Below are 18,456 nucleotides of genomic sequence, written 5' to 3'. Positions count from 1 at the left end.
AGACCACTTTTTCAAACCACAGTCAGCTTTTACCACTCAAACCCTCTGTCTTGGCCTTCATAACAGAGTCAGTAAAAGACTGCCTGTATACACCAGGGTTTCATTAAGAAGTATGCTTTCAAGTGGCTCAGCTTCTTTAAGCAGGCACTCTCAAATCTTTGTACATTTTAACTGATGTTCAAATTACAAATAATTAACTAAAACTGTTAATCTCAAAAGGGCCAGTCTTTGCCTGTATCAGAGCTCTGCTTTGCACTGGTGCAGATGAGGAAAAGGATAACTTGACGTTCAGCTCTTTTCAAGTCCCTTCAGTTCCCAGGACAGCATAAATGTTGCTGGGAGTCCAGATGCCTTGAAAGCAACACACACCACTTATCTGCCTGCACCTCCTTCCATCTGAAATGCTCCTCTGTGGGAACAGTGTACCATGCCAGAAGATTTAATTAACTGCATATCTTGCTGTAGCCTTGGCTCAGCAGTGTGATTTCATAACAGAATCAGTAAAAAGAAACCCAACCAAGCACCAGGGATTAGTTTGGCTTCCGAACTCTGGAGAACCAAATATTTTCTGTAACTGCAATGACTGGTTAACTTGGTTAATCTTGTCCATGCAAAGACACAGGTCCTAATGTGGTGCACTGGAGCATTTCCTTTCAAATTCAGTGACATGAACTACTAAAAATAAGCTAATTCTACTGTATAATTTTATTATAGGGAAACTTGAGATGAGTCACTTTCATGAACCAGCTATATTCAAGTGTATATCTAGGCTGTTTCAAACCTCAGACTAGGTCATCAGCTGACCAGGATCATCTGAGTCTTCCTCAACTCCTTAACCCTGTAAAAAGGTTAATAATTTAACACAGTATAGACAGGCACATAAATTGTTTTTCTATAGGAATTTGCTCATGAACTTTGATTTTTGTACTGCCAGAATATATGAACAATATAAATAATTCTGTTACAACTTTGCAGCAAGTTTTAACTGTTCTGTGGCTCACTTCACTTTGTTGTAAAGAAAAACTACTGAACTTCCCATCAGGTCCAGTTCACGCCTGCTATACATCTGCCATATAGTCCGATACCTTTCTGTTAAAGTTGTTACACACTGAAAGTTGTTGTGGCCATCACATTTTCACAGTACCAAAAATATCCCCCCAGGGTTTATTCTTTATCCACATATATGGCAAACACAGAAAGGTAACAGAGGCCGAAGAACCCAGAAGAACTAATATCCTACAATTTCATCACTAGTATCTGTGTTCCCTTGTGTAAAGAATTGAACTGTAAGGAGAAAAGAAAATATCAGGAAAGAACCGTAAGTAGTCTGCTCAATGATAACCTGGGCTCAGATAATGATAGTAATGTGTCTTTTCTTATGTAAAATCTGCAGTTTCTGCAACTTGTGAGGTGTTTTGTTTAAATGGCAGCCTCTCACCTGCCTACTCGCTGTTTTGTAAACATCACAGTAAAGGCTGCATCACAGTGATGGCAGTGTCTGCACCTAACTCTCAACTCATATGAGACTCACCAGCTGCTTAGCCCTCAAAGCTTGGAACTCGGCACAGGCTGTGAAACCCACTGAAGTAGCTGAGCAAATCCTGCCTTCAGACCCTACAGCAACACTGCTATGAACACTGCCTCAGCCATTTAAAGATAGCTTGGGAGCATCCGCACTGTAGGGCAGATAGATACATCCTTCGGAAGGACTAGAAGATACACTATAGCTTGAAGGATGTTAAAAAGGAGAAAATAAGCATGGAGGCCCTGATGGGCAAAAAGCACTGAAAAACAAGGGAACACAGAAAAGAAAGTAGACACAGATCCTTGTGGTATAGCAGCCTAGGGCCTCAAATAATCTTATCTAAATCAAGCTGATCCTTTTAAATTGTGTGCTGAAACCTTTCAGTGAAGGTCAGGGAGAAACTGCTCTCCGCTGCTTCTGTCAGCTGTCTTTGGAGAGCAGGAAATAGATAGGAACTACTCCTAATTTCCAGGTAAATTCCTCCAAACACAGCAAGGGAAAAAAGGTATCTTCAAAGCTTGGCTTGAGGCCATCCTCATACTTTTCTACACCTTATATGAATCTTTGATGAAATCTGTTTTGGACTGCTCTGTTAAAAGTACCACCTTTTCTCACTGAAGATGGTTCAATGTCACAGAAAGATCAAGGAGAAAAAGTAATGCCAAACTAGAATACCTTGACTGCACCTCTGCATTCCAGCCTCTGCTGGAAGAGGCCGTTGAACTACTTTTGACTACTGCTTTTGTAGTTCTGGATAGTTCTTGTATATGGAGAGATTTAAATGATCAAGAAGTGATAACATTCTAATAACCTTCAATTAAAAAGAGCTTAAATGCTCAAAAAGCTATAAAAGCAGAGGATTAGGTTATTTCTTGTTCTAAAAGCTAATTTTACATAGGGATGGTAGGACAAGTGGTAGAATTGTGTTTCACTCAGACAAGTACAGATAGAGAGAAAGCATAAATATTAATCCCTGACAGAGTTCAAGTCACCGGTGCAACCACAGGAAACCCTGTCAATGATACAAAAAAGGACTGTCAATAGCCAAGCCTGTTGTAGGAACAGGACAGAAGCATGTCCTGGCATGAGAAAAATCTGTCTACATCAGCATAAATATGCCCATTTTTTTCAGAGCACAAAAGCAAATGTTTATTCATAAGTTTATCTCCAATCAATCACTGGCCTGACTGATGACTCTATCTGAAGAGCAAATAACTGAGACATCCTTGTGTTGCTTTTGCAATTAAGAGCAAACTAGAAAGTTAGTTATTTGGTGTGAGGTTATACAGCAAAAGCTCTAATCTTGGTTGGCACTTTTGCATCAACTTCAGCTCAGCTGGCATCACGAGCTCAACAGCCCCGCAGCTACAGCATGGGGTTAGGCATGGGCTCCAAACCTACGTACATGCCTGCTCATGCTGCTGACTTCACTGCCTCACTCACCTGTGGCAGGGCAGTGGAAGTACACATTACTGTGCTGCATTTGTGCCTCCCTTCATCACAGAGATCTGTAGATCTGTAGATCTCTGTGATGTTCACAAGGCACATTTTGCCCTAGTAGACATTTGTATAGAAAGCAAAATACAAAACAAGGGAATAGGACTGAGAAACCTACCTAGGGGCTGGAGATCCATGCAGTTTGCCTCTGCATGGATGCAGAGAAGTCCTAGAGATAAGGCCAGCTACGCCAATAGTCTCTTGGGTTTGTTCACATTGGAACAAGGGATATCTGCCAACCAAATGGAGGAGTCATGTCCCTGACTCTTTACCAATTGCCTACAAAACTTAGACAGCAAAAAGATCTCAGTGCACAAGAGGCAATTCACTTTATTTTCCAAAAGTATTCAAGTAATACAGCAGCCTAAATATGATTTTCACAAGGAAGCAGGAATGAAGGAGCTTTTTGTCCTGATTTATAAAGACATGAGAGGTCAAGAAGATTCTTCCCTCACAGCTAAAGCTACTGGCACCTTTTCTCACCAGAAATTCTGTTTTCTTAGCAAAAAAAACCCTGTCAGCCAGGTGTTATTTTAGGTGTATTTATTTGTGATGAATTACAAAGCCCTGTATGTTTGCAGCCAGACACTAAGGTATTGCAACTGTTTCTGCAATAAATTAGCACATCAGCAGATGGCATTGCAACCCAACAGGTCATTTCTTATGGTCATGCACTCACTCCTCCCTCTGAGCACACCGAATTGCTGTGCAGTATAGCACAGCTTGCAAAATATAATTACAGTATTGACATGCATTTCCAAACATTTTAGTTAGAAGAGCTCCCCCCACCGAATCCTGCCTACTGGCATCTGCTGTGAGATGTTTGTTTCAAAAAGAAATTCCAGACTCATTATTATTCACTTCATTTAAAACCCTCTTCAGGGGATTTCTGCTGCATAGTTATAATGTCTGGATGGAACTCAGCCTTCATCTTGTACTGGGCTAGCAATAAAATGAATAATTTTTGCATGTGCGGTCCTGCTTCACTGCTGCCCTTCAAATTAAAAAAAAAAAAAGGCAATGTAGTTTCTGAAGATTAATGAAGAAAGGAGTAAAAAAAATAATCACATACAGTGCTTACTATATAAATAAATATTCCATCTTCTATCTACAGTAATTTACAAGTTCATGCTTCTGAACACTGAATAAATAAAACCAAAAACAAGCAGTCAAAGCCAGAGACAACTTCTTATAAAGCACACTTAAAAACAGTTTAATGTTGATAATCTACAGATTCTTTACCTTGAGTCACTCTCTCACATGTATGCATATTGTTTAGAGTAACGATATATAAGATTTTTGCTCTACATTCTTCCTCAAAAGATGAAAGGGTATGGGTAAATTCTTTTTTCTCCTAAAGAGAAGCCAAAACAGTAATTTAAAATAGATCCCAAAAGCAACTGACTGAACTTTGCAAAGGATACTCTAGACAATGCATGCTTTCCTCCTCACTTCCCTCCTATTCCACCCTGTTTCTTTGGCCTGGTTTAACTACTGTAACTGCAGTTTATTCTGTACTCATTTAGAGGGGATAAAGGACTCTCACAACTTCGGAAGAGGCTGACAATCCCGGGTGCTACAAGGATAAAGCAGCTGCAGGTGCCCTTGCAGACACTGGGACCTCAACAGCAGGGCTGAGAGCAGGGATGGCAGCTCTGCATGTGAGCAGCAGAGTCCTGTGCTGTGCAAGCTCTGAGCTGTGGGGCAGCTGTTACTATGGGCTTTGAAGATTAACTTGTTTATTCAGGGAAGCAGCCTAGAATTGACAGCACAAACACAGGCGACTTAGATGCAACCTTATCCTTCCCCTCTCCTTATCCACAAATTCTACTCCTACGACTGTTAGCAGTGCAGCAAAATCTCTCGCCTGCTTCTCATCTGTGCACTATGAATACAATCAATGCACAGAGAGAACCAGCAGGTCTCATCCACCAGAGCAAATAGAGTAGCAGTTCCTAAGCATCAATATCTAATGCACCTTTTGGTAAGTAAACTCCCACATCAAGGAAACTCTATGAGCTTGCAAACGGTGCCACTCCACCACAGCCTATTTATCTCTGGAAATGATTTTCACTCTGCTCAAATGTATGCAGTCCAGACATTTAGCAGTGGGAGTGAAATACCAAGGGTTTCAAGCATCTGTTCCTTAGATAATCTTGTATGTGGTGAAGTATCTGTTAACAACCGCATGGCTTCTGAAAGAGGGCAAGAAAAGACAGATGAATGGGAGATTTTCACACTCAATCGAAAGAAAACTCCCTTCTTCACATCCTGACCTAAACCCTAGTTAGGATATCCCAGCCATCAGGGCAAATCCTTGAACAGACTGGGAGAAAGTAAAGATGATGGCTCCCTCTCCTGCAAAAGCCTTAGAGCTGCCAGGGTCAGCCCAAGCTGGTTTCCTGTTCACTAGTGAGGCAGATGTAGCCCAGTTGCATTCTGGATGGGTTTGCCATCCTCCTACCTGCCTCTCAGGCACCTGGTCCCTTTGGAAGCATTGTCCCTTTAAAAGGAGTACAAATATAATGATCAGTTCATCAGGAATGGGACCATCAGCAGTATTAATTGCACAGCTCTATAATAATATGTAAAGCCACATTTGGGCCTGCATTCATTTCGGTTCAGTTTCGATTAGCTGACCGTGAGGACCCAGAGACAGGTTGCAAGGGAGAAAGGGAGAAGATCATTCCCCAATAAACCTATTGCTGAGCATTCAACTGTCTCTACAGATCATCACATAGAAGCATAACCCACAGTGTTTGAGGGACTTGCCCCAAATAATAAGCGAGCTCCACACGTGAAAATGCTATTGCTTCGGCTGCAAAGGATTTACAAGGAATTTGAAAGCTAGTACTAACCGATATTTAAGTACTGGTTCCAGCAAATGGGTACAAACATCCTTTTATTGTACTTATGGGGATAAGAATTTAGGGAAGTGCTAGGAGCATAAAATAATGCATTTCAATCAATGTAATGGTTTTACTTGAACAAGTCTATAGAAGTTTGTGGTAAAGCAATTGTTAGATGACAAGAACAGAGGGCAGATGTATCAATGCAACTGTAATCTAAGCAGTGCCTTTACAGGTACCCTGTTAGTATTTCTCACACGTCTATTCTACTATTTCTCAAGTCTAATTGCAGCCTCACACATGAACACCTATTTTTTTCTAACAGAATACTCTTTACGGAACATAATAATTTTTTTCATTAATTTCCATGTTGCTCAGGGCCCTGCACAAACTTCGATGAACCACTTTGACCTCTGTCTCCAGAGCTGTGCTCAGCACTTGCCTATCAGAGAGAATCACTACATCTCCTACTCCAACACCCACTCGACAGAGGAAGCCTTAAGTGTTCTGTGTTTATTTGCTTCTCGCTGTGACAATATACAAGTGCTTTTCCAACTCAAAGTGTACAGTTCTTTCCCATTCTGTGCAGAGAAGACAGTGCTGCAGTTGGCTGCTTCTGGAAGGAAACAAGACAGTAAACAACCCATCAGGATCCAGCTGATGGATTTCTAGATAAATGCACACCTGCCTCACTGAAAGTAGGTCCCAGCAATACACTTTGTGCAACCTTCTGATTCCAGCTCACATATAAAAGCTAGAAGCTCTATCTTCTCTATGATGCTACACATTTATTAGACATAAACATGCTGTTTCTGATAAGAGTCATTGACAGGTAAGCAGTGATGTCAGATGACATCAACTACCTACAGTGTTATCACCTCTCTTATCTGCAGCAGCTCTCCTACTGTGTTGTTTGACTGCTAAACATGATTCCTTCTCAAAAAGGTTTTCTTCAAATATTTGTTTGGGACAAATCTACAAAGGCATAAAGCACCTGCAAAACCTCCAGGGATTTCCAAAGCAGTGTTGGACCTCAGGCTTGTGGAACGTTCCTTCACAAAATAAATCAAAGGGTGGAAAAAAAAGGAAAAAAAAAAAACCCCAAACCCAACTGTTAGTACACTGTGGACCTTATAATTAGCTTAACCAGTAAATTTCTGCTTCCCCTGAGGTGCATCGTAATGTGTATTTAATGAAATACTCCTTTTCCCTATACCCCTAGCTGTTTTATATACTATAAATTATGGATGAGTTTCTGTTTATATATGCAATTTTTTAGCTGTAAAATAAAGACCACTAATACAGCACTTAGAACACACCAGGATGCCTGCATTCCACCAGTGTTTAAATGGGATACAATATGCCAAACTGGTTGTTTGCTCTCACTGGCAGTGACTTATGTGTGTGTGTGGTGGGAGGAATGGACTGAGAGAGCAGAGAAGCATCCACCCATTGCTCTAAACTACACCTGTCTCAACAGTGCACAGCCTTTGCTTATTAGTAGTGAGAAACAGATGGTGCCATCCATCTCTCTTCATGAGATAAGGAAATAAAACTTTCAGCCTTGTATCACTATTTTTAGCATGAGAAAGAGATCTCAAAGAAACCTAAGAGGAAAAAAGGAAAGACAGTATTTACAGCTGCTACCACACCATAGTACTGCAGTTAAACAATCAATAACATATTTCAGGGAGAAATCATTTAAGAGAGTGAGAAAGAGAGAGAGAGAGAGAGAGCGCACACGCGTGTGTGAGAGAGAGAGTGTGTGTGTGAGAGAGAGTGTGAGGGAGTGAGGGAGTGATTTTGCAGGTCTCAGGCATTTGGGTCTCTTGGAATTGTGCTGTCCCCAGCTTACACATCTGAAGTTCTCTGCATACAGCATTTACTACATAATCCAAAGAGGCAGTATAATTTTATAGAATCATAGAATGGTTTGAGTTGGAAGGGACCTTAAAGATAATCTAATTCCTACCCGCAATGCCACGGGCAGGGACACCTCCCACTAGATCAGGCTCCTCAAGGCCCCATTCAATGTGGCCTTGAACACCTCCAGTGATGGGGCAGCCACAACTTCCCTGGGCAACCTGTGCCAGTGCCTCACCACTCTCATTGTGAAGAATTTCCTCCTTATGTTTAGTCTATGTGCCCCCCTCCAGTTTGTAGCTATTACCCTTAGTCCTATCACTAAATGCCTTTGTAAAAAGCCCCTCCCCAGCTTTCTTGTACACCCCTTCATGTACTGGAAGGTTGTTATAAGTTTTCCTTGGAGCCTTCTCTTCTCCAGGCTGAACAAGCCCAACTCTCTCATCCTGTCCTCATAGCAGAGGTGCTCCATTCCTCTGATCACCTTTGTAGCCCTCCTCTGGACCTGTTCCAACAGTTCCATATCCTTCTTACGTTGAGGATTCCAGAACTGGACACAATACTCCAGATGGGGTCTCATAAGAGTAGAATAGAGAGGCAGTTTCACCTCCCTTGACCTGCTGGCCACATTTCTTTTGATGCAGTCCAGGATATGGTTGGCCTTCTGGGCTGCCAGCGCACATTGCTGGCTCATGTTGAGCTTCTCATTGACCAGCACCCTCAAGTCCTTCTCTGCAGGTCTGCTCTCAATCACATCATCCCCCATCCCGTAATGAAACTGCAGATTGCCCTGACCCAGGTGTAGGACCTTGCACTTGGCCTTGTTGAACCTCATGAGGTTCTCACAGCCCATTTCTCCAGTTTGTCTAGATTGGTAGTTCCCAGGGTTACCTTTTCTACCCTTTTTAAAAATGGGGATGATGTTACCCTTCTTCTAGTCACCAGGGACTTCTCCTGACTGCCATGAATTTTCAAATATTATGGAGAGTGGCTTGGCATTCACATCAGTGAATTCTCTCAGGTCTCTGGGATGCATCTCATCAGATCCCATAGACTTATAGATCCTCGGGTGGTCTTATTTAATGATGATTTCAAAACTAGTGATTTTGGATGAGCAGGGAGGTAAGGCAGGGCTTTCACAGCCCACCGGAAGTTTCCAGCTGATATGGATGAGCTGCACAGAAATAGCTCCGATGAAAAGAAAAATTGCTTGGCAATTATAACCCCACAGGTATATCTGGAATTATTGCAGCTCCTTCCCACATTGTAAGCAAGTAACTGGTAATGAAATCTAATGCAATAATAAACACAGGTTTCTAATGGCTGGTGTTACTGTATGCGACTGTGCTAAGTAACCATATGTCACTAGCTTTATTGTGCTAGTGAAACCACGTGTATTATCTACTTGACGGAAGACAAATAGAAATATTTGCTCCAAGATAAATTTCCAGTTTAAAATTATGAAATCTTAACTGCCTTAAGATTTGTCTCTTACCTCTCTTTCTTCTACACGTCTGTCTTTCTGTTAATCATGTTTCTTCTTCCCTTTTTAAATCTCTCCTGCTTCTCCTTGCTCAAGTATTAATTGTTTGCCAGGTAACAAAGTCTTAAACAGAGGAAGCTCCACTTAGATAATCCTTACTGGGAAACAGGTTTATGTACATAACTCAAACTCAGTAACAGTCAACCCAGGTAGCTTTTACAGAAAAAAAAAAAATGCATGCTTTCCTTTTTTTTCTTCCCTTGGGTTTGTGGTGTCCTCACAGTCTGCCTACAAAAACCCTGGTTGCACTAGGAAATTCTGCCCTAATAAACCTGTTGCAAGAGCCCCCTGGTTAGCTGTGGCATGTACTAATAAGAAACGGTTTTTATTGTAACTGGCAGAGCTCTGCTCAAAGCCAACTAAGCCAACATACACAGCTTTACAGTAGGATGTCTCCACAAATGAGGAATTTGTGAGTTTTAGGTCAATATAATGTTATCAGTTATGAAATACAAAAAGTTCTTGAAGTCAACACTGTGAAGATATGCTGTTACAAGCTCAGATTCAAGAATTCCAAAGTCCACCTGGACTAAGGAGCTTTACCTGGAAAGGGCATATGCCATATGCCCTCTCTTCCAGCTTTTGTAGAACCTACGTTTTGTTTTGTAATGAAAAAAAAAATACCATAATTCTTTTGGCAGAAAAGGTAACTTTCTCAAAGGACATAGAGAGGAGAAACTGATGCAATTTAGTCCTCCAAATCTGCTGACAGATGCACGCTTACCATTAATAGCTGAATGAAAGCAAAGCTGAATGGAAATCATTTCCAGCAAAAGGAATTTAGGTTGTTCCACTGCTGCTGATGAGAATCAAGTAGGCTGTAACTGGTCTTCATTTCCTCTTTACAAATTGACTTTCAGTACACGTTCCAGCAGACCCTTAGTTAGAGCTTCTATCACTTTGCCTCTGCTAGCCTAACAGGCTAACATAGCTGCCACTATATTAGCTACGGGAGCAACAGGATCTATGTCACCTTTCCAAGAGTGTCTGATCATGCTAAGAAAATTACCTGCTATTCAAAGCAAAGCAATAATAAAGACATACAAAATTCAAAGAACAGAAGAAAACAACAAAACAACCCTAGCGAAGCAAAAGGCAGAAACTGAATTTATGGGAGGGGAAGAGATACCAAACCAGATGGCCACATTAATTCACATTCTTTAATGCACTGTGGGAAGACAATTAGACAAAATGGTGTCAAATGTGGTGGAAGACTCTGTAAAGAGGTGGAAAGTCATTATACAGCCCTTTACACATCTAGATCTCTAGTACTGACTGATTGCTGCAGAAGTTTTAAAGCTGATCATTGTGGCTTTTCTCACCTTAGCATGACATTTCTGCTCCTCTGGTACTTTCCACAAAGCCAACTATTTCTTAAACCAATGAGCCTCCCTCTGGCAAAAATTTGGGATTCAAACTTGTTATTTCAGAACAGAATTTCAAAATGTGTTGAGTTCAAGCTTAACTCTCCAAATGTAGAAGAGCAGCAGGCTTCTGGTAACTGAGGATTTGAACATCATGTTCCACTAGGTCCTTTGTCCCTAAACTCCAGAAAGAAAACTCATTGGAGTCACACACAAATTTAACTCTCCCTGTCCTGGCTCTTACGTTCCACAAGCAAGTTGTCTATGAGCTAGAGAGCACAGCACTTGAACACACTCATCCTAACTTGTGATCACTTGGTTTACAGCAGCAGCTTAAAGGTATTACTCCTTCAATTTGTAAATAAGTGGGGTATGACAACATGAGTCTATATCTTAGCGATTCTGGCCCACAGTCTTACATTCTGGCATAAGTGTCTTTTCACTGATGGTGTAAACTGACAAACTTAGCTGGGAACTAAGGCACAGCAAACGTTCAATTCCATTGGCTGTGCTCAGTGGGGGAGAGTTGGTTACTAGCATAGCAGCAGGACACTTGGGAACAGTAGCTTAAACCACTGTATCAAAATGCACTGGAACTCATCTGTCACTGTCCTCCCTCTCCAATTGTGAAACAGCCTGTCCAAGCCTATGCTGCTTATTTTCACTTCTCTCCTCTTGCTGCTCTTCTTAAAACGTTGCTAATGCAGCTTGTCAGATTTTCTTCAGCTTTACAGGAGGAGCTAAAGGCACTGTGTTGAGAAATAAGTGAAAGAAGGGAGTAATACTCTTCAGTGTAAGACATAAATAGCACTCTGCAGTTGGGTTTAGTTTTTTGTTGTTACTAATGGTTGTTTTCTTTAAGATGGCTAAGGAGAAGAACAAACATTACAGAAATCTAACATTGTACAAAAGAAACATAACATTCGGCAAAAATTCAAATAAAAGCTAAGTGAGCATAAAACCTATTTTAAGGAATAAACACTGAGGCACTGAGTCCTGTTAGCATTCAAATCAAGCAGTGAGATTGCTTGTATCACAAACTGAGTCCTCCCCAACACACTCACCAATACAACACCATGTCTGTGATGTGATCATGGCTCACTAGGAAGGCATGCAACTGAGCAACAGTTTGTCTAGACACAGGTTTAATGCTTGATTTTTGCAAGTCTCTATGTACCACTCCAGACAGTAAGTATACTTATCTACGATTTCAGTCTTTCAGGTTTGTGCAGCAGAAAACATCATTAATTGTGCTAAGTCACTCACCCACAATGTGTAGGACCCCCTGCGGCTCCCTGGAAAAGTCAGCATACTCTGATCTGAGACAGCAACAGACGCTAGGCCACTGCTCCTAGATGGTGGCCATTCAAGGTCAGCCTCAGCCTGCTCTGTTTTGCTTTTTTGCTTCTTTATAATCTGTAAGGTAGGGAGACAGGGGGTGGGAGATGAGAAGAAAAAGTGCTTCGAAAACACTGTCTGAGTTGTATGGAGAAAAGGTACATTAGCCCTCTCTCAAGGCAAACCACCTAGGAACAACTTAGAGTTTCCTTCTGCTTTTGCTCCAGTTCATGCAAGGATGATTCTGACAACCTGCATGCATTTCTCATCTGAAATCATACTGCTTGCAAGTGCATAAGCATCAATAAAATAAATCATAATCAGTGCCTGTAGGAAAATCAGATGTGAATTAAATGAACATGGAAAACCGTTCCTACAGTAACACTTCAAAGATTAGCAGCATCTAAGTGTCACGTATTTCCTCAGACTAGAATGTTTGCAAAGAAACATAAAACTCTAGTTATGGGAGAGTTAAAAAGGCTGACTTAAGAGAGAGAGACCAAATAGACTATCTGTCTCCCTACAGTACCAGATTATATCCTGCTACATTTAATTTCCACAACTTTTCTGACTCCAATTTAAAATATCTACAAAATATTATCCTAAGGAATAAAAGATCTTGTTAGGCAGCTTTTGACAAAAGTAATAGCAATTCAAGCTTGGCTGAGATAGGCTCTGGATTATCAAAGACCTGATAAGAAGAATTAATCTTCTAACATCCCTATTAAAAAAGAAGGCAGATTGTTTTCCATTGAGCTGCTGCTCTTCTGGCTTTTCTTGATAGCCTTACAAGTAATATGTTCCTCTTGTGGTACGTGATCCCATACACAGATGTGGCAATTAGCTTAGTTCATATGGAGGGAGACTAACTTAGCAGAGTGGTTACTTTAACTGATCATGTGTGCTCAGCAGCATTCTGTACATGCTCATCTCGCCTTGCTCCAGACTGTCCAGACAAACTCAAAGGATATTTGTTTCCACTACTTCTCCATTTTAGTATTGCATCAGCGCTAGCTATGAGTTTTGCAGAAATGAGCTTTCTGGAAAAAGCCACAAAAAACAGACACAGGGCGTTCTGTGATTTCTTGTGTGTGTCTCTCTCACAACATCATTAACAGAATTCTATTTTAATGATAGATGTTTTCTTTGTATGTGTTACAGTAGAGTTGATACGATCATAAGCCTTTATCAAAAAGTTGGTATGATCAATACTTTATGTTGGAAAACTTTGTGCCTTTTAGGAAGTCCAGTACAGTTGTAAATTTCCATTGAGCAGAGGCCTCCGCTTCTAAGCAAGAACATCATAGATCTGAAGGAGAGGTACCTCTCAGCTCCAAGGGTGTAGGTCATCAGTTTAGGCATTGGATTAAGCTTAATTTTAAACTGATATCTCTGTCAGCTGTAGCTTATTAAGCCTAACTGTGATAGTTGAAGTTGCAACTTGTCATTTGCTCTGTACTTTCTACATTGGTGTTATTCTTTTTGCTGTTAGCAGAGTCAGAGCTCACCGGACTACAGGATTGTGTTTTGGCTATCAAACAAGCTAAGGAAAAAACGCATGCATACCATACCTTCTGCACGATGGTTGTGGCCAACTCTTCTATGAGGTCCTCCTTGTGTTCCTGCAAGTAACAAGCCTCGTTCTGCTTGTCCTGCATGAAAACGGGTATCTGTAGTTGCTAAAATAACACAAAACCCACCTTTCCACAGAAATGGTATAGATCAGGAAATGGGTAATATGCCCTAGTGACACTGTGGGAAGAAATTACAGGCAGTTATACTGCATGTCACTTTTGAAATGTAACATGCATCTGGGATACAAGTTCATAAAAACCATACCAAATTCTTAAGGTATGGCACAAGACAGTCACTACTTCTTTATGATATTTTCTTTTGTATTTAACTTGGTTTTGTACTGTTACGCAAATTAAAAGAAACCTAGTTTTTCTATTTAAATTAATACTTTTTTTGGGAAAATGTTACCAGGCTGTCACTGTAGGTCTCTGCCTTAGAAATGGCTTCTTCCACTGCTTCCTCTGCAACACGTAAGGCCACAGCAAGGGTATCCATCATGCTGTGTCCTAGGTGAAGAATAAGATAAAAACACCATGTTCTTTATATATGTACATATATAACATATATGTTATAATTGCATAATAAGCTCCAAAATTCAGACTTATATTCTGGACATATATTAAAATCTTAGGTTGTCCCTGACAAAGTTAATTTCTTCAGAGAAATTTGTTTTGCTCTCTATGTTACTTCTTAAATGTAAATACTGAATAGAATAAACCACAATATTTCCATGTTGCTTATTTTACAATCCAGCAAAATAGTTAGGAGGAAATCATAGGAAGGAAGCTTATAAACTTCCTATAAACACCAAAAGAATACAAGAAAGAGAATGAAAAAAGTATGTGAGCATAGGAAAGGAAACGTGAGAGAAGTAACAAAACCTGATAAGTAAGAAAATCACACCAGAATGAATGTATATTAGCTGTAAAACTGAAGCAAGACATCCCAGCATGGTGTGCAAAGAACTTTTGGTATCTTGCCAGATGTTTCAGCTAAAAGATTGTTGGATCTGTGAACAAGACTTGCCAGCACGCTAGGCTATTTGTCCAGTAATTCGAAGCATAAGGCCCACGTTTTAACCAAATGAGCTTTTAGCAGCATACCTTCTGTCTGTCGGTAGAACGTAGAGTCACTGCCACAAATGCTTCCTTCATTTTCAAAGCTTCCTTCAAAAAAACCTCCTTCTGCTCAAAAAAAGACAGTACAAGACAGTGCTGCACATTAATACTAGAAGTATCCATTAGCAGCAGAGGCATTAACAGATTAGAATATTCATTCAAGATACGGTGGCAGTGCACACAAAGAGAGATAACTGGAAAATTCCTAGTAACTTTTGTATAAACCATGATTGTAGCAGCTTTTGTACAAAACCTTACTGCTTTTATACAAAACACCTCTCATTCATTTTGCATGGAGAAAATTAATTGTACAGTAAAAGAAAGAGGAAGAAGCTGCTACAAATAGAAGTTACGTGGTAGAAGTTAAGTACAGGGAATTTGCCTTTAATATGACATTTGGGACTGAAATAGATCCTACATTTTAAAGGGCAATGCTGTATAAATAAGCCAAATCCCAGACATGTATACTAGTATTTATCTTCAAAGGGAACAAAAGGTTTACCTAAAAGTGACATGGAGAGCAGAAGAAAGTTAGCAATGACATTTAGACTCAAAGGCCATCCTTAGAAAGGTCTCACAGAGAGCGCACATGCAACTGCAACTCATCATTGCATTGTTCACACTTCAATTCAAGGACAAATTCAGTGAGAGTACAGCTTAAGTAAAGGCAACACATCGTATTAAAGTTCTGAAGGATCCATTCATATGGTTTTTAATTCCTTTGTCTCCCTTCAGGCTTGACTGACACAGATTTTTTGGTCTTCATACACATTTGTTCTCAACTGTTAAGAAATCTTCTCTAGAAGAATTGATTTGATACCAATAAAGCAAACAGACTAATAAATCAGAATTCAATGCATAGGTCACTTTTCCTTAGAAGCTTTTATGCCAATATACATAAGATACACCCAAAATTTTCACTCAGGACCAGACAGTCCCCTACCATCCTATACAATTTCAGAAAAAGACACAGTAAAAACTACAGAAAAATAAAATTTCTGTACAAATTTCAAAATAATTAAATTAGGAAAGGATCTGGTCCAATAAAGCCAATGAAATTTCAAACATTCAGCTACCTGTGTTTTGCGTAATTTGCTAAACTTACCAGTATGACATCAAGCACCATTTATTCTTACCCATTTTATATCTCCAGTTACTCTTCTTTATGAGGTCATGCATTGTAACACCATAGTTACAGATGAATTGTGCATGTTTTAAAAGGGGAATTGCCAATACTTAATTGGCATCTTCTAAACATTTACAAACATCAATACAGAAATCAGATGTGCCAGTTTCAGATCCTTAAGTATGCAAAATTCTAAGAGAGGACAACCTAAGGTTTTGGATACTTGGATACTGAATGTATCCTACATGAACCAAGCTTTGCTTCAAACAACACAGAAATGTGCTCTTAAGGCCAAATGTTGAATGCTAAATTATTTTCTCATCCATTGACAACTCAGAACTGTGATAAATTTTGAAAAACAGGCTAAAATATAAACTGCAATTTACTTTACAGACTGAAGATAACAGTTCTTCTGTATCAGTGTCATAATTAAGATTAAATATCCTTTGAATTTCTAAATAGCTCTTTCGACACTTCTTCTCTCTCTCCACTGAAGTATTTCTTTTTTTTTTTTTTTACAAAAAGAAAGTGTTAAAAAAACCCCTTTTTGGACATCATCTCAAGATTTCCAATGTGTGTGTTAAAGTAGATAAAGTAATAAGAAATCAACATAGTTCTTCTTACCTATTACATCAGGACAAACTCCGCTCTCCAGCCTGTGTTTCTTGTATAAATTCTTCAGGACTTTGGCACTTCCAAAACACTTAAAGCGGCTTTTGACATTATTATAGTACCAATCCAGAGACTGGGTCCTTAGGAGCCTAAAACAGAAAAAAACCCCAATGTATTTGGAATTATGCTACCACAAATAAACCTAAACAGTTTACCATCCTTCTACGTAAAAAAATATCTTTCAGGCCTCAAAGGATAAACATCATCACAATTTCTGAATGCTTCTTTAATGTTTGCACTTTGAAAGTGTCCAGTATACTGATGTAAAAAATGAACCAAACAAAAATGTAACCCATGAGCAAACATATATTTCACATTACTCAAGGTTTTATTTGATTTTGCTGCTGTCAAAAGAGGTGCTTTTATTTAGGGGAAACCAATAGAGTACAATAAGCCTAATTAGAGGACCTCAAAGCAGAATGAGCAAAGAACAGCAGGCAGACAAATATTTTGGGGAGGAAGGACACACAACTGCAGCTTGGTTTTCTACCTTCAACAGTCAGCATCACTGACATCAATAATTCCTTTTTTTCCCTAGAGCTCATATAATTTTATAAAGCCATGAGATATCGTCCAGCTCTGTATTCTTTTCCACGTTGGCAGCGGGCTCTTGCTCCACCTGTTACTTCAGCAGCGGGTAGAGAGAACCTGCACCACGTTCCCAGGCAACACAGCCACAGGTTACTGCAGGGTAATGCACAGCGGACCTATACGATTCTAACTGAGGATGTCACTAGAGATGGGGATCCTAGGGTTCCACCTATAAATTAAAGCTGACTTTCCCAAAAGTTTCCAGGAAGGAGAAACAAGTCTGAGACATTGAACATGAACTAATCCTGCATGTTTGCTTCCCTGTTTGAGCCCATTTGTTCCTCAGCACATTGCCACAGTAGTTTATTTTTAATTAATATAATTTACTGCACCTATATTGCCCAAATCAAGATATTTTTATCAGAAATGAAAACATTTCATATAAAAGTTTTTAGCATAGGTTGCAAAGTAATTTCTGTTTTGAAATAATTATAAAAATCAGAGTCATGGAACTAAAAGCCCTATGAAACTTAATAATTAATCAAAAAGATGATTCTTAACACCAAAATTGTAGAAAACAAAAACCTAAGGTTAAGAAATGATGTTACTATCAGGAGTGCTGGACACTGAGCAATTTCAGACTTGAAGACATTTAGATAATTGAATTAAGGTTTTTAAACCTGGGGCTGTTAGTGAAAAACAAAATTAAGTGAAAACCCCACTGTACCCTTTAGATTTTCCTTCAGAGACTCTGGACTTCTCTTCATAAACTGTGAAGCAAGAGACAATCCACAATTTTTGTTTAACACACGCCATTTCATAAGCAAATAAAATCTCACTTATGGAGAGAATAGCAATGTGTTTCTTACTCAGCACTGAATCTTGGGAGATAACAAACATATACGCTGAGTCTAGGGTTTCAACTAAATGCTTCTACTCTAGCTCTGAATTTTTTGTATTTCAATATATTGCTATAAAGGATTATCTATTTCATGTAAGTAGAACATCATGATATAGTCCACTTCCCTGTCACCACTGGGAAGCATTTAGTAGCAAACACCAGCAGTGAGAAATTAAAAATAAAAATCAATGAAGCCCATCGTATTCAAACTGTGAACTCTTAAAGTTACATTAGTTGCTCTGCTGAAGACAACTGAACAAAAAGCACGTAATGTAACAGAAGCACAATTTTTCTGTATGCTATGGCAGCAATTAGATGCAGGATAATGTATGAATATTAGCCCTTTATTATCTATTTCCACAGCAATATCCCAAGCCTAACGATGGTTTGCAGGAGGCTGATTTGTTTGAATATTCACCATTCTACAAATATCACTAATACATGACAAGGGCAAAAATCCTTTTTGTCTGGAAAATGCCCTCACACACAGTGCACAGATGATTGACATCTGATGAAATACAAGTGGCTGGTCATAGAGCACGAGCAATGAGAAG

At 39.6% G+C, this 18,456-nt stretch overlaps 1 protein-coding gene across 4 annotated transcripts in view; it reads right to left on the bottom strand.

Annotated features, from left to right (window-relative positions):
- MYRIP (myosin VIIA and Rab interacting protein) overlaps positions 1-18,456 on the bottom strand; it is a 221,138-nt gene that overhangs the window by 37,349 nt on the left and 165,333 nt on the right. For all 4 annotated transcript variants that reach the window (XM_054059793.1, XM_054059792.1, XM_054059796.1 and 1 more), the window contains exons 4-8: positions 16,423-16,559; positions 14,658-14,738; positions 13,963-14,060; positions 13,551-13,631; positions 11,908-12,057 (exon numbers count right to left, since the gene is read on the bottom strand). In XM_054059793.1, coding sequence (XP_053915768.1) covers positions 11,908-12,057; positions 13,551-13,631; positions 13,963-14,060; positions 14,658-14,738; positions 16,423-16,559 — 547 coding nt within the window. The remainder of the gene's footprint in view (positions 1-11,907; positions 12,058-13,550; positions 13,632-13,962; positions 14,061-14,657; positions 14,739-16,422; positions 16,560-18,456) is intronic.

The sequence above is a fragment of the Cuculus canorus genome, chromosome 2 (assembly GCF_017976375.1).
Source record: "Cuculus canorus isolate bCucCan1 chromosome 2, bCucCan1.pri, whole genome shotgun sequence".
NCBI lineage: Eukaryota > Metazoa > Chordata > Aves > Cuculiformes > Cuculidae > Cuculus > Cuculus canorus.
This window is presented reverse-complemented; position numbering and strand designations above follow the sequence as displayed.